Genomic DNA, 17,000 nt, shown 5'->3' with positions numbered 1-17,000 from the left:
AGATGATTAAACCCATACCTACTGGTACACTGGTCCATTTTGCAGTTGTGCTCTGGATCACTACTGGACAACTAGACAGCTGGGGTCTCGTCTAATCTTTCTCTCTGTTTTAGCACACCAATTCAAAGATAAACAGGAGCAGAGTGAGGAAACATATATGTTTCCTATGTTGGGACAGAGAAGTGATTATACTGTATCTTGGCATTGACAGATGATACAGTATATCACCTTGGACGCTTAAAAAAACACTTCACTATGAAGAGGCTGCATTTTTTTTACTTCTGTCAAAGCATTTAAGATTTACTGTAGGTGTAATACACAAACAAATCTTGACCAAACCTGTTAAAACGTCCATTTTGACTGCACTTCAAATCAGTTATCAGTTATAAGTTTGTGATTAATGAATTAATTAGCAGGTGCAATATAATGAATCTGAGCTCTGAACAGGACATAAACTCAAACTGAGTTGCCAAAGTTAAAGTTTTTAGCTACATTTGATTTTCACCATCTTATAATGCAGAGTGGTTCACAAATCTGAAATAAAACAAACATGTACAGTAACAACCATTGCACTGAAGCTTGTTTTCAAACTGCCAGATAGTTCGGTCTGAACATTTTGCCTCACTTTTGTTTCACTTTCATTCATAAAAACGACCATATACAAATCTGGGTTAAACAAATTGACAAATAGCCCAAATACAAAGGGATAAGCTTTTGCTTTTCAGATGTCCGGAAATGAGTCCGAATCTTTGAAAGAAACCCAAGTCAGATGATCAGGATAACTGTTGAATTTAAAAAAGGTTATAGATATTGCGTCGCCACTTCTAGATTTGAAATCAGCACAATTAATGTACTGTACTGTGGCTCTTGTTTTGTGAAATTTTATAAAGGGGAAAAGATGGGGATTGCACGGTGATTTCATACAAGATTTGTATCTTAAAACAGAAATATAAGAAGTGAATCTATTGTTCAGCAAAATATTTTTATGAGCTGATATATCTTTAATTGGTGCAATAGTGTTGAAAGTGTATTCTTTTAGATATTCTTAGACCATTTTAAACTACTTAGAAACCTTAGATTTTTTATTTTAAAATGTTCGATTATTATTCAATAAATATCATTTTAAATCTATACCTAGGTGATACTTTGTAATATGTAATTTTATACAAACACATTGCATACGTTTTTCGGGCTTTATATATATATAGTATATACTGTATTCCACAGGACGTTTTTGTATTTTTCCAGATACCTAATGGCTGGGTTATTTAATCATATATATAGTCAGGTAAAATGAAAAGTGTTGATTAATTTCAGAATTTTATTTATAAAATAGAATGGATATATTTTTGGTAAAGTGACTTGTGAGAAACTAGTACAGGCTTTTGAACGGGCGCACACGTTATCGTGCAGTTGTCGAAAATAAATAAAACGATGTGTTGAACTCAGTGCCCGCAGACTGTCCGGAGGATAAGGCGAGAAATGAAACAGGTGTAAGGCTGCAGACTGCCAATGTGAACTACAGCACATCAGACGAAAGCAAGATTTTGCGTTAAATGAGATCTTAGGGGCGCAATAAAAACAATTGTGGTGTCGGGAGGTTGTGCATTGTATAGCATGTTTACCTGTAAAAAAAACATTTTATAAAGCAAGATGTATTTTTCAGCGGTAACAGATTAATCTTGTGGTCAGAGCGGATAGACGACGTGGGGAGGGGTCTCTGGTGTTGATCAGTCAATCCTCCCGTTTTAGATAAGAAAAGGGGAGGAGTGGCTGTCGGTTAACTCTCCGGGCTGTGAGGGGCAATAGGGAATCACTAATGAGAAGAGAGCTCACCTCATTAAAGACGCTTCTCAGACAGACTAGACTAAGAGAGTTGAGGGTTCAGTCTCAGCGAGGACACTTCTCGTCTGCCTGCCTCCTCGGCTCTGCTCAGCTCCGGCGCGGGGCCTTGCCTTGAGCCAGGTCTCTCCAGTAATGGTAATATGGGTTGTGTTGCGAACTCCACCGGGACAGAACTGTTATTCCAACTGGAAACCTTAAGATCAGCCGCACAACTTTCCCAACTCTACCACCAATCGGAAAGCAAAAAGGTCAGAGGGAAAAGAGCAATTGAAACAAATATATTAATCTGTGAAATCGTTGTTGTTATTATTATTATTATTATTATTATTATTATTGGATGTTGATGTGTTGTCGCTGTTAGAACAAATTGTCGTGGGCACTTCTTGATGTAGTGATTTCTGTTTCTGTTTGACAGACACATTTCATGGCCACTGCGAAGTGTTGGTGAAGTTTGTCTTTTTTTTTTCATTCTTCTTTCAAATGTTAAAGATTTTGGCGAGTCCCAAGCGTCAACAACTGTACGTTTGTAACTTAGCTGGGAGCGCCCCCTTGTGCGTAAACGTAGCACTGAATCGACTCATAGTGATTGCTGGTTTTGTACAGTAGGATAGAAACAACCTGATACCATAGTTTTTTAATACGATTCTGCGTTTCATAGTAAGTCGTGTTTTGAATGCAGATACTTAGATTATTAAATGTTTGTTTTAAGCAATCTGTGCTGAAAGTGCTAGTTTATCTCGCTATTGCTTCCCTAGCCTGAAAATACTTCCTATAAATTGTGGTTTATCTCCAGATCTGACTGAACTACGAAGTGCCAGCATTAAAACGTCCCTTGTTTTTAGGGTTTTTTCCCTAGAATGAGGATGTTCTCTAACGACATTTGTTATCAATGATCTTTTAGACTATGATACACTTTGTTCTAAAAAGTCTTCAGATAAAATATCGGCTTAAATCGAATGAGCTGAATTGTTAGCGTTTTAGTCTTTGAAGATTTATAAGATCAAACTTGCTTTTCGATTTCTTCGCATTTTAGAGTTCCAGTTTGTGCTATTTGAGGTCTTAAGAGTTCCCAAAAATCCCAGTGAAACGGGTTGTTTTTCCTTAGGCTAGGCTGACCTCTCAACAGCTAAATTAAATAGATCGTGTTTAATGGTCATTTGATTTAAAGAACAAGAAAAACGTCATCGTAAATGTTAGATAAGTAATATTTTTTTATAATTAAGCAGACTTGGATATAGGAAATGTTAGGATAAACATATAAATAAAGATAAATTCTATTTAAACCTTCCAAAATGTTTTTTTTCTCTTTGCTTGATTTACATTATAAATATAATGAGTCTCTCTTAATATTTTGAGTACTGCAATTTTCCTGTACTTTTATTATTTTATGTACTTGTAGTTTCAAGGTAAAATAAAACGAAAACAAATTAATATTTGGTCATTTATTACCCTTTTAACACAGGACAAACCGTTTGGGAGAACTGTGGACTGGAAAACAACCATTTCGTTGTTTTCATCTTCTAAAATTTCATCTAAGAATTTCATCTTCTAAAACTGTGAATTTGTGATAAGCCCGTGTAATTATTTCAGATGCAGAAAATAAAGCTGTACAAAATTGTTTTTACAATTGAAATTCATATCTTACTGATCGACATTTTTTTTTCAATCAGCTATTTTCATAACAGTAGCTGAATAAATTGCATACAGCATTATTATTTTTCTATTTAATTTGAAATACAAATACTATTCAAAATAATATTTATATCATCCTTAGTCGGAAGCATACATGTTTGATATACAGCAAATGTTTATCAGAACTGTAGAAATAAAGCATGAACCACACTAACTAATCATTTTATTATATATGCACTTTACACTCCAACGTCTGTTTACTGCTCTCGTTTATTCATCCTTTATAATCTGAATAATATAGCATTTATAGTATGTTTGTCACGTCTGAATTGTTTATTTGCAAACTGTTGAGCTGTACAGAAATACGATGTAACTGAGAGAGTAAATGATCGCAGTTATGGGAGCACCAACATACTTTTTTTTTTGTAAAGGTAAACGTTTCTCACTCTTTTCTCTTCCAGATTTATTATAAGGCTATTAAGGAAATTGAAGCGGGGGAGGAGCTTCTGATTTATATGAAGGACGGAGCTTTCCCTGAGGGATCGATGGCTCCCAACCTGGAAGGTAAATTAATGTACATCATTACCGAACATTTTAAACAAACCGAAGCCAACGTTTACAGCGCCGGTGTACAGTATACCTCCCGTGTCAACTCCGTTAGCTCGCTGTGGACAGTGTTTTCCCGGGACACCCAGTCAACAGTAACTCACTTCTCCTGCTCCAAAAACTTTACAGTTATGTTCATTACTATTGAGGGACTTTTATGTCTTGTCATGGTCTTCTTTCGTGTCATGCGACGTTATTGCAGTATTAAGTTAGTGTAATCACTAGTGTAATTATTTATATTAAGTACTTCGTCAACAAACATGCATTGGGAGGTATTATTAAAACAACAGAATGTACCTTTGAAGCCACTGTGAAAAGGGCATAAAAAGCTGTTTCTCAACAGCTGAAGTAGAAATGATTTTAAGTAAAGACAAATTCTGTTTCGAATTGCGTTTCAAGCCGAGAACGATTCCCTCCGGTTTCTGGTAACTTGTTAATACGTGGACAGTAAACGTATTAACGTGCCTTTAACGTGATAGATTTTGATTGTTACATATTGTTACATGGTGGAGATAAAAATGTTCTTATGAACGTAAATGTTGGTGAAATCACGTGCATTTGCGGCTTAGAGGAGAGCGACGCAAACACCTGCATTTTTGCTATGTATTAAAGATGTGCAGAACAAAACCACTACGGTATATCACAGCCGCCTGAATTATTAGCGCTTCTCTTGCTCATCTGAGACTTTTCTAAGCCGCGCAGCGTTTGATATTTGCCCAAATATCTGTTTACAGGATGTGCGTTTATAATGAACCCCTAATGAAACAAAAAGCATCTCTGTCACAGTGTTATAAAACTGTTGAACCGGCGTGCTTACTAACTATAGATATAAGGTTTTACAAGGCTTAACTATGTCGGAAAGGCCAGTTAAATCTTTTATCCCTTTCGGTACTGTATTTTAAACGTGTGAGCGTACATTACCAATTGTTGTATAACATGCATCAGTTACCACCCGCCTCGCAAATATATTTACGTATTCCTGCTAGTTAAAAACTTGCAAGGTTTGACTGTTTTCTCGTGGGGCTGATCCTCAGAATCCAGCACCTGAGATTTGTAAGTCGAATTTGTTTTTATTTTTGGACCGTAAACCCTCCTGGTTCTGTGAAACAGTCGTGAACTGGCAAGTGGAGACGTTGAGCCCAAATGTGTAATGTGTTAGAATTCAATTGCCATCTTTCTAAAAAATGCATCACATTATATAAATCTTTAAACTAAGATTAACTTTAAACAGAGTACAAAATACATACTGTGAGTGAATGTGTTTTAATATTTGCTGACAGCTATTGTATAAGATACTAACAAGAAAATCTATGACTTAAGTGCATATGTAAAAAGACCTTTATGATATTTGTGGAATATTAATTAGTTAATTGATGGTTGATGCCTGTCTGTCAAACTGAAGCTTGAAGTTCATAATTTATCATGTTGCTTTCACATTATGTACTGCATCTTGCATGTTCCAATGCACAATTGCTGCTAGCAAGATATGAATATGTTCCTAAATTAATACCAATAGTATAATCATCACTGAGCCACACCTGCCTTTTATTTTTGCCTCATGGAGCTAAACAGTATTGAAATATTTAATTTAAAACAGCTGTTTTTGAGTAGTATTTTTATCATATTTGATTAACGCAAAAATTAAAACCTTCTTACTAGGCCTTTAGATAGTTTTAAATTTAGGATGGGTGAGTTTGTGTCTTCTACTCCCTAGCTGTTTATCTCTTTTATCATGGAAATTATTTTTGGCTGCAACTTTAACTTCTCTTATCACATTTAACCATTATGTTGCCTAGCCTGTGTCCATAGGACATACCAATATGCTTTTATTAAAAAAACTTTGAGTACAGTGAGTGTTTGTATTGTTACATTTCAAAAATCAAAAGCATCGTTGCATCATTGTTTTACTGTAAACACCCAGAGAGCATTATTTCATATTTGTTAATCTGGCAAATAATTAAAAGGTCTTTTGCCACTCAGATGGCTGGATTAATAAAAACCCTTCAGCTTTGAAAAAAAATATCCAGGTACGGAAACATAAAATGATGATGGCTCGTGTGCACGATGAAACAGTTCTGTCCTAATGTAAAATCAAAGATTGAGACAACTATGTGCACTACAAAAAAGGTGATTACCCACACACTACAATGTGAAATCTACCCTCAGGTTTCTTCTACGAAACCTAGACATGATCCCCTATGGTCCCCTAATTCTCTGGCCAGCATTCAGCAAAGTGGGGTTGTCAGGTATAATGTTTTGTTGTGTTTCCCTTGATTTAAGGGGGGAAAATAATGGTTACATTTTGCTTGTCACGGGCAATAAAAATAGTCGAGACAGCACAAGGGGTTCGTGAGGCACAGACATTTTCTAACGCATACAAAATGTTTGTTCAGGAAGATAGGTATCTTCTGATCTCGCTGCCAAAAGTGGGAGAGTGAAGGGCAGTCCACCCCCCTCATTTATCGGAGCTGGAATTCGGAGCGGACTCAAGGAGTCTCCTGAGACTCCAGTAGGGCTTGTAGATTAGTCACTAAACGGCACATAATTGTGTTCCCCTTGTTTCTCTGAAAAAGCTATTAGTCTGCGATTATTTTTTCTGTAGCATTCCTCCTTTGTCCTTAGTGTTACTGATGGAACAGCTGATATCTCACTCCAGTCTTTTTTTCATTTGTTATTTTACCCTTACTGTATATTGTTACATTGTAGTATTTTTTAAATATCCAGTAAAAAAATAATTTATTTTCTGTAGAGGAAGCTTGACAACTGCTAACATCCTAGTTGAAGAAGAAGCAAGCAGGACATAACTGAGTCTTTAGAAAACGCTGCGCTCCTACTAAGACAAAAGAACCTCCTCAGTTTGTGTCATCTTGGTGTTGTTGCTGGTCCCAATCAAGGAGTGTCTGATGTTTTGAGACATTTCTATTTGCCTCTCATTAGCAAGTGTTAGGTGTTCTTTTGAGTACCATTAGTTTAACATTATTGTAAGAGTCTTGCGCTGGGCTGTTCTAGGCATCCTGGGAAATTCACAGTTCTCTTTCCCTGCTAAAAAATGTACTTTATAAAAACATATTCTTTAAAGCAATCCAATTTTACAATCCACACTCTTTGTAGATTAAGCAGTCAAAGGGATTCTAATTACTAGGTCTGTTGTTTGCGAGAATTAATTCCTTGTATTTTAAAATAGTTTTCCTACAAACCTATATTAAGAAATCTGTATTTCCTTTACATTGTGAGTAGAGGGTTATAAAGCCTGTACTGGATTGCCAATGGTTGATTTTTGTGTCATTCTTTATCCAAGCGTTCATCCATTTCCAGAAAGCTACTTATTTGTGTTAAGGGTCACAACAGCCCTGAGACTATCCTACAAAGCACAAGGTGGGACATAACGCTCTATGTAGCTCATAAAACTCTAAGAATGTGCATTTTAATCAAGTTTATTTTTGCACAAATACAAAAACACATAATACATAGGTATAGAAAGGGATATTAGAATAAAGAAATGGTTTTTGAAGTACAGGGACATCTAAAATAAAATTGTTCTATACCACATTTGAAGTGTTAATTAAGCATTACCAACCATTGCATGCTTAAAGTTTTATTTCACCTACTTTACCTGAACACAAACTGGCGCAGACTGCTAGGCAGAGAGGACACAGGGCGCTAGGCTCACGCAGGGTGAGTTTCAGGCTTGCAGTCGGCAGCGCTTCTGTCGGTCGAAGGTTAGTGGGGGAGGCAGCCTGCTTGCCCAGTCCTTCAGAGAAGTCATTCTTCTGGAAAATTTACAGCTCCACAAGGACTGTTGAACTTGGCGCTTTTGTCAGGATGTTGCCTTGTAAACCATATAATAGCTGCCCTAATTTTAATTCATTTGACCTCAACTGCAAGAATTTATTATGTATATCAGAGGATTCTTCCCTATTTTCTGCTTGTACAAAAAAAGTCATATTTTCATTCACTTGCTAAATACAAACTGCAACACTTTTGGAATATACTGTAGTATAATTGCAGCATTGCTAATTAAGGCATAAGCTAAAGCAATGTATTACTTTTAATTGATTTTTTTGTTTTATTATGTAGACGTTAAGCTTTAAGTGTTGTTTAAAATGTTCGTAACATGACTTTAATTGGGTATTTGAAACTTGAGATGGAGGGATGCATTTATATTAATTCATTGATTATTTTAATTATTCACTAAATGCACTTGCATGAGAAGTGTTTCATGTGGTTTCCCTGAAGGTGCTTGACTGTTTGCAAGCAAACATGTTAATTTAATGATTTTTTTCTCTTTATGTATATTCATCTAAATGTTAAATATTGTCTTTCTTTGGTTGTTTTCTATGAGTAACTATGTACCAGACAACGCTGATGAAAGGATACGATAGCAAAATATAACAATTCTAATGTAATAAAATATTTTGAATTCTCAAAACTAGAAACAATATCATCAAATTAGGAATCTTTCTTTAATGTTACTTGTATTTGTATCTTCCTGTTTTTTAAAGGTGGTATATTATTCCACATTACATTTTTTCATCTTTCTGTGGGTGCACATCAGATATTAATTGTCCATGCAGCTGTCTGCTGTACTGAAGGAATACGTTTTGTATGATTTTCCATCAAGGAATGTAATCTGTGTTTGTATGTGTACTTAGTCTAATCTTAATCTTAAATTGCAGTTTATGATACAGGGTTCTTTAAGGTTAGTTGTCCTTTTTTAACAACTGTATTATAAAAACCATACCTTATTTACCTTACCTTAAGTACCTTAATTACTGTACCTTAACTGGAGCAGTGATCTTCATACAATTGGTATCCTGAACAGATCCTTCCGGGAGCGTGGGTTACCAAGAACATACAGTAGATGATGTTTGCACATAGGGACATCTTCTCCAATAGTTCCCTTTGTATGTATGTCAACCATCTTTGTACCATTGTGCATTGTTATCCAACCTGGCACTTTTATATACACTCTGTACAATACAGTAATAAAGGCCTGACGTTCACGTAGGAGTTTTCCTGGGGAAAAGCTCGGTAACGGCACCAGGCCAGCATGGGATCTGACTTTTGGGGCCCTGATGGGTGGTTTGTTTTCGGTGTGTGCCAGATGAGCAGATGTACCGCTGTGAGGACTGCGAGGAGCTCTTCCCGTCCAAGCTGGACCTGCGGCGGCACCAGAAGTACTCCTGCAGCAACGCCAACTCCATCTTTGACACCCTGAACGATGACTTCAAACAGGAGGGGGAGGAGAACGAGGAGCCCATCCACGAGTGCAAGGACTGTGAGAAGATCTTCCCCAGCGAATACAGGTGGCTTCTCCCCTGGCCTGATATTCGAGCTCTTAAACACTGCATGGGACTCTAGAGCCGTTTTAGTTTCTTACACATATTAACCACTGGCCTGAACTTAATAATAAGCTGCACAAGACGTCCAGAGGCAAGACTTTTGTGATCAATCATTTTTAGCTTTATAGAACTTTTTCATTATTATAGAATTTATAGAATTTTTTTATGGTGAGCACTATCTCCCCATGGGCTGCTGAACTATACAGCAATTAAGCATAATTTGGTTTCTCAAAAACTCTTTTAAAGGAATTCATAAATGTGTGAAAAGTGAAAAGCCTGTCTTATATGGTTATAAAAGGCATACTGACATTGTAGAAATGTTTCCACATAATGTACATATGTGTGAATTACAGAATACCGTACATTTAGTGTGTACAATAAGTAAAACTAGCATTTCCACACCATAATTAACAACCTAAACTTGTAAGGAACGTTTGGGGTTTCATCTTTCAGTGCTGAGAGATCCTTTACTGGATTACTGTACCTTTGTTGTATGCAGTGGATCAGGCATTTGAAGTGAACGGTAGGGGTAGGGACTGCAGCTATACTAACCTGAATGGGTGGTTTTGCTCTTTGCAGCCTCGAGCAGCACATGATTGTACACACAGAGGAGCGTGAGTACAAATGTGACCAGTGCCCCAAAGCCTTCAACTGGAAATCCAACCTCATTCGCCACCAGATGTCACATGACAGTGGCAAGCGATTTGAGTGTGAAAACTGTGACAAGGTGAGACATGAGGATTCAGTGGAAAGCTGTTTTTGGTTAGTGTAACTTTGCGCTGTTGTAAAACGTGTGTTTCTACAGATTAATTTCTTGATTCAGGTAACCATAGACAAACTACTTGGGGCATTTTGTCATTTCAGTAACAAGTTTTATGGGGTAAAAACTGCTAACCATCCTGCAATAAATAGGACAAAATGACACAAATCCAAATCTTGTAAGAAAGACTTTTTTCAATCCCATTTTATCAACAAATCCATATTTATTAAAACACCAAATAGGTTTACTAGGTCAAAAGAGTTACTCTTAAATTCGAGCTCTTTCTTGGAATGGGAAGTATACAGTATGTTGAACAGATGTTGAATCACAGCAGGATTGTCTCCTTTTTATTTTTGATACTTCACTCCGGTGCTAAAATGCTTATTAAAACCGGGAGGGGGGAGGGGGGAGGGGGAGTGAAGGAGTGCACTAAACGAATAGCAGTTTGCTTGAGCCAGCGCGGTACACTCCGCTTAGAGAAGTCGGGGGGGGGGGGGGTCTGCCTACCCGCCTCACCCTGTTGTGTCTGTTGCCCCCGCAGGTCTTCACAGACCCCAGTAATCTGCAGCGTCACATACGCTCGCAGCATGTCGGCGCCCGCGCCCACACCTGCCCAGAATGTGGCAAGACCTTCGCCACCTCCTCTGGGCTCAAGCAGCACAAGCACATTCACAGCAGTGTCAAACCCTTCATCTGTAAGTTGTCAGAGCCGTCTTGTCTAAGCCTCAGATATAATTACGCGTGTCCAAAGGCCTCCCGTCTAACTTCATCCCGAGCCAGTGACAGCTGTAATTTTATAGGTCAGAGCACTAAATGAAATTCTAGAGCAATTTGTTTTGCTTTTGCCTTTTTTCTCTTTCTGTTTTTTTTTTATTTATTTTCCTTTGAGGACCTAAGTTCCTTTTTCTTAACAGAGCACAGCTCTGGCACATGCAGACTTGACATGTACCACAAAGGTAAATGTCTCTCTGTAGCAGCTCCCCATTGATGGATGCTGACGGTTGCCATTTTGCCTCTGATCTTTTTCTTTGCTTTTGCTTTTAATGCACTATTTATATTGTATGTGTATATGCATACATCTATACATTCATATACTGTAACACAGGATTTTTTTGAGGCAGCTTAATTTGGAGGAACAAGAATTTTTGTACTGTACTTGTATTTTTGGAATAATATATTGAGCGGCACATTTATTTGGGAGATTTTTAGTAACTGTAAAATATACCAAAATGTCTTGCTCAGATATTTTCTTGTTTTACAGTATATGCAAATGTGTTTATATATATATATCTAACCATGTAGAGTATATTTATTGTGACAAACCAAGGGGCAAGGTCATACAGGGGTATACCACTGAAAATTGTAGTTCATTGAGGACAAAATGGACAGCTAAATCTGCAAGTCCCAGCAGTCCACAAGGACATGCAGAACCAGGCTTCCGTGTCATGTGATTGTACATTTTACATTGTGATTACAGGACCTCCGGGTCCTGCACACAAAATACTGTAATAAACACCAGTTGTCCAATCTGAGGTGCTAATTAGCACGTTCTCAGCAATTTAAAAATATGTTCTTCACTTTAGCTTCGTAAAACAAATGTAGCTCAAGGCATTAATGATTGCCAGTGATTTTTTATATAAATGTGAGCGTTTGAAAACCACCCTAAACCTCTGTATTCAGAGGCATAAAAGACCTGTGATTCACACTGTGATTAACATGATTCATAACAGCTTTAATAAACAGCTTTAATTTCATTATCGATCCTCATTGATCCACAAAAAAACTGACCACTAATACACAATTACGAATTTAAAACAAGAAGCTCCTCAACCTCCAGTCAAATAGATAAAGCAATTAAAGTAGCTGTTGGAACAAATTGGCTGGAAAATATATCATTGAAGGTTGTTCGTTTGTTTTGTCTATACAAACCTATAGACAAGACTTATTATTTCATGTTGTAAGCAGACTGAGGACTTTGGATGCAGATACTTTCACAAAGAGCTCATTACTTTTATAAACACCGCATGATACATGGATTTGACAGCTCATCTTGCATCCTGTGAACGGAAACTTTATCATTGAGGACAGAGAGAAAAGCCACCAGCCCACCGTGTCACAATATATATATATATTTAAATACATGCATAAATATATGTATATTTCTTGTTTATAATGTGTTGTGATTGGTGACTTAAGTCACAGTATTAGAGAATGTTGTACTGTTAGGAAGAAATATATTCTATGATGGAATTGCAGGGATTGTCTCTTAATGAGTCGATGAAGATGTACTTAGTTTAACAGATTAGTCAAGAAACCTGCATTTCATTATGCTAGTCAACATAAGCCAATAGTAAGTCACCTAGATATGTTAGGATAATCAAGGTGAGAAAAATAACTATGTGCTTTGTTGAAAATATATTTCCCATTGTTTTTCTCTAAGGAACAAAATATATTTTTTAAATAGCTTAACTCTCACCATGTGTTAATTTAGGGTCAGTTGGTGACTTGCTCTAGACACAGATTTGTCAGAAACCATAATGGACAGTGTATAACTATTTCAATTGAATTAACCAGGGCTCTTTGGAATGTGTGCTCTCCCAGGTGAAGTGTGTCACAAATCCTACACCCAGTTCTCCAACCTCTGCCGCCACAAGCGCATGCACGCGGACTGCCGCACCCAGATCAAGTGCAAGGACTGTGGGCAAATGTTCAGCACTACCTCCTCCCTCAACAAGCACCGGCGCTTCTGCGAGGGCAAAAACCATTATGGCCCAGGGGGCATGTTCAGCCCGGGCATGCCCATGACCTCCAGCCCCATCATGGGTAAATCCAAATCCCACCACAGCCTCAACCACACTGGCCTAGGGTTCAATGATTACTTCCCCTCCCGGCCACATCACACTGGCTTCCCTTTCTCCCCAGCTCCGCCTGCCTTCCCAACTCTCCCTCCTGGGTTCCCTGGACTCTTTCCCCCAACACTGTACCCTAGGCCCCCTTTGCTACCCCCTAGCCCCTTGCTCAAGAGCCCCCTAAACAACAGCCAGGATGGAAAGCTGCCCAGAAGTCCCCTGGAGAACCCCTCTCTACCCATGGTTTCCCCCAACAACAGCAGTAGCAGCGGCCACAACAACCGCTTAGAGGACAAAGCCGAAAGCAAACTGGACACGTCCTACACGGACAAGTCCAAGGTAAAGGTCAGTGACATGTCGGACGGAAGCGATCTGGAGGATGTCAACACCACCAGTGGGACGGACCTGGACACTACCACAGGCACGGTTTCGGGGTCCGACCTGGACAGCGACGTGGAGAGTGAACGTGACAAGAGCAGGGGGAAGGCGGCTCCCGAAGCCAAGCAGGACGACGTCAGCAGCAGCTCCATCTCCATCTCTAGCTCAGGCAACATCCCCCCCAGTGACAGGCCCTTCCTGTCCTCCCAGCATTCCTTCTTCCCTCCCCCGGATGAGCAAGCACTCCCAGCCTCAGGAGCCGCCACCGACTCTATCAAGGCCATTGCCTCCATAGCTGAGAAGTATTTTGGCCCAGGATTCATGGGCTTGCAGGAGAAGAAGATGGGCTCCCTTCCTTATCATTCCATGTTCCCCTTCCAGTTCCTGCCCAACTTCCCTCATTCCTTGTACCCCTTTACGGACCGGGCCCTCAACCCAGGCATGTTCCTCAAAGCAGAGCCCAAATCGCCCAGGGAACACCTCCAAAAAATGGGCATCCCGGGCACCGAGTCGCCCTTTGACCTCACCACCAAGCCCAAGGAGACCAAGCAGCCCCTGCCACCCAGCAAGCCAGCCCCTCCCTCCAGCACCCCCCTGTTGCCCGGGGAGGAGCAGCCCCTGGACCTCAGCATTGGCAGCCGCAGCCGGGCCAGTCACAACGGAAACGTGCTGGAGTCGCGCAAAAACCACGTGTATGGGAGCAGCAGCAAGGTGGTCTGTAAAGATGACCTGGCCGGTCTCCCCCAGCCTCAGGCTCTGCACCAGCAGCAACCGCCTCACCATCAGCAGCCCCCGCATCAGCAGCCCCAGCCCCAGCAGCAGCCCTCCCTGCACTACGCCAAACCCTCTCCCTTCTTCATGGACCCAATATACAGGTATTCACACACACATTGTCTTAGTCAGCCCTCCATTTCAACCCAAGAAGAACAACGCTTTAATGCCTTATCCGTACCTTATCTGCACAATCTAATTTAAGTAATTTAATAACGGGATGAGTTCAATTCAGCAGTTCTTGCCAGGTCCTCTCCACTGATAGGAAAATATGACTGGGAAGGCACCTGGGCATTTTTTTAAGAAGCTTTAGCTCTGTACCCTGTGGCATGTGTGACTGAAATGCTAAGGCAGCTCCTGAAGTTTTGCTAGGTGCAGAGGCCTTTCAATTTGACCTTCGTACGTAACCCTTTGTGCTGTGGTCCAGCAGGGTGGAGAAGAGGAAGCTGATTGACCCCGTTGGAGCCCTGAAAGAGAAATACCTGAGGCCTTCGCCCCTGCTCTTCCACCCACAGGTAATACAGCATGCCCCTCAGCCATCAGGCCAATCCCAGTCTTCAGATGACACTCTTAGCAGTAGTACCTAATGAAACAGGGGAAAAGACAGATCATTCATTAGCTGCATCACGACCCACTTGATTTATTACCCATTACCCACTGGTATTGAAAATATTCATCATGATCTCTGTGATCTAAGACCGTGCACATTAACATTGCATAGAAATTATAAAAAGAGAATAGACTTCTGTAAAAATGACAGTCCGTTTTCTTTTCCAGTCCTAGTGTAATGAAGGAAATTGGTCCTGTTGTCCTGTATGAGTTTGACCATTTTTAAGCTGCATTTGAAAGCTAGCCAGCCATGTCTGTTTTCCTGAAAGGTGAGACACGGGCTCACCGATTACTACAGCAGTTACACTGAAAGAGAAATATGTTACTCACCCAGAGTAACAAAGACCAGTCGCTGTTTTAAACATACCCCTTCCACTGCAAAGTAATAATCATAATTAATAGGAATAATAACCTTTCGGATTGTGTGTGCTATCCCACGGAACAACTTCTAAAGCTAAACATAGTTCTCACATTGTTTCTCCCAGCAGCTCCTGTAGAGCATATAGTTAACAACTTCCCCCCATTTTTCTTCTCTGGCTTGCTAGATAATGCCGGCGTGTCCATCAGGGACATCCTGTGTTTGTGTCCAGTAGAATAGCGGCTCTTGTTGGGAACTGGTTTATCTGCTCTGGGAATCTGACCCTCTCTCAATGGTGAGAAATCCCTCGTTTGCCCTCCTCCAGGCTGGGTGGCATAGGGACAGCAGCTGCCCAGGAGAGAGCGTGTCAGAGCTCTCTGTTTTGAAAAAGAAGCAGGTTTTCTGGCTGTGCAGTGATGCCTAACATAGTCCTAAAATTCCAACTTAATTCCAATTTAACAGCACCATTACAAAGAATTTAAGGTGGTCTATATTTTTTTAATTTGCAATTACCAGTTACTTTTCTTAAAAACCCATTTATAATTGTCAGTTGTTTTTTAAAGAGTTGGCTTTCTGCTTATGACTAAGGTACCTGCTCAGGAGAAAGTGACAGGTACAAACGTGTTCCTTGAACACCCACTCTTTACTGAGTTTTTCAGTTACTGGCATCACTGTCATGCTGGAAAGCTGAGAGACCTCTGTCTGACTAATCCCGGCTCTACCAGTTTGTGGGACTCAGGTCACAGTCCGCTGGTAGCTTGACCCAGGGTCCAGCTATTAACACCTGGGCCAAAGAGCTTGACCTGCACTCCGAGCAAGTTCCTCGTCTGGCTGGGCCTCTCAGGATTGCCCTAAGGGACAAGATTTTTAGTCCTTCCTGTGGGATAAAATAAAATATTGTTGTTGGAACATTTTGTTTCCCCTCATACTAATTAAAGAAAGTCACGGGACGATCCAACAGCGGGAGTTTAGTAGAATGAGGATGCAGCTCTGGTGCCTAGGAAAATGCCAATTTCTGCTCTCAAGGAGCTAACTTGTTGTGGCAGGTCTACATTTCAGCTCTCGTCCACTTTTCCCCCATTGCACTGCAAAACACCATATTCACAAGAAAAACTTTGAGATAGAGGAGGAAGACTTAAAATGTGTTTTGAGCTACACACTGGTTTACTCTGAGGAAAAAGGTTTCAAACCTGAGGCCGGTTGGAAACTGGATACGTTACAATGCTAAAAAAACGCTTCTCTTTTCAGTCATTAAAGAAACAATTAAAATCCAACTGAGACTATATTTGTTGGTTTCAGCATACTCAGAAACAAAGAATGATGTAAGCTGTTTCTGGAAACAAACCAGACAGCAAATCCTTTGTTACAAGGTTAATCGAGATATGATATCAGTGAGCGGTATCTTTCACTACATTGTGTTGTCACCTCTTCATTTCAAATAGCGCATTCAGGTTGACCGTGGTGCCGTCTCTCTCTCAGACGGGTTGAGAGCACAGTCTTGGCTCGGCAGATCCCCAGGGCCCTGTTAAGTGGCTGTAAACGTGCGATAGGTCAGGGAGGTGACTTGAAGCCGCACAATCCAGAGCCGACCTTCTGATATACAGCTTCCTCCTGTCTTCCGCCCCCTCGGTAATGATGCAATTCCAGCCCTTTCAGGAAACATTAACTGCCTTGCTATTGTGTTCTATAGACAGTGGGGGCCACAATAGTCTTCTCCAAATGTCCTCATCTACCTCTGTACAAGCCACTATGTTACATAATGCATCTTTTTTATTTTTCATCATTTTTATTTCGATTTGCTGATATTGCCCGAATATTGGTCACTGTATTGCCATCCCCTCATGTGATTA

At 39.9% G+C, this 17,000-nt stretch overlaps 1 protein-coding gene across 4 annotated transcripts in view; it reads left to right on the top strand.

The window, feature by feature from the left end:
* The window catches only part of prdm16 (PR domain containing 16), a 223,921-nt gene that overhangs the window by 189,993 nt on the left and 16,928 nt on the right, over positions 1-17,000 (top strand). For 2 of the 4 annotated variants that reach the window (XM_088938065.1, XM_088938062.1), the window contains exons 5-10: positions 3,939-4,041; positions 9,188-9,389; positions 10,005-10,152; positions 10,727-10,880; positions 12,787-14,287; positions 14,611-14,698. In XM_088938065.1, coding sequence (XP_088794191.1) covers positions 3,939-4,041; positions 9,188-9,389; positions 10,005-10,152; positions 10,727-10,880; positions 12,787-14,287; positions 14,611-14,698 — 2,196 coding nt within the window. Of the gene's footprint in view, positions 1-1,841; positions 2,094-3,938; positions 4,042-9,187; positions 9,390-10,004; positions 10,153-10,726; positions 10,881-12,786; positions 14,288-14,610; positions 14,699-17,000 lie in introns of those variants that run through there. The other 2 variants (XM_088938066.1, XM_088938064.1) reach the window with 2 other exon arrangements.

This window comes from Atractosteus spatula, chromosome 20, assembly GCF_055471065.1.
Source record: "Atractosteus spatula isolate fAtrSpa1 chromosome 20, fAtrSpa1.hap1, whole genome shotgun sequence".
NCBI classification, from domain to species: Eukaryota; Metazoa; Chordata; class Actinopteri; order Semionotiformes; family Lepisosteidae; genus Atractosteus; species Atractosteus spatula.
Note: the sequence above shows the minus strand (reverse complement) of the source record. Positions and strands in the feature narration are given on the sequence as shown.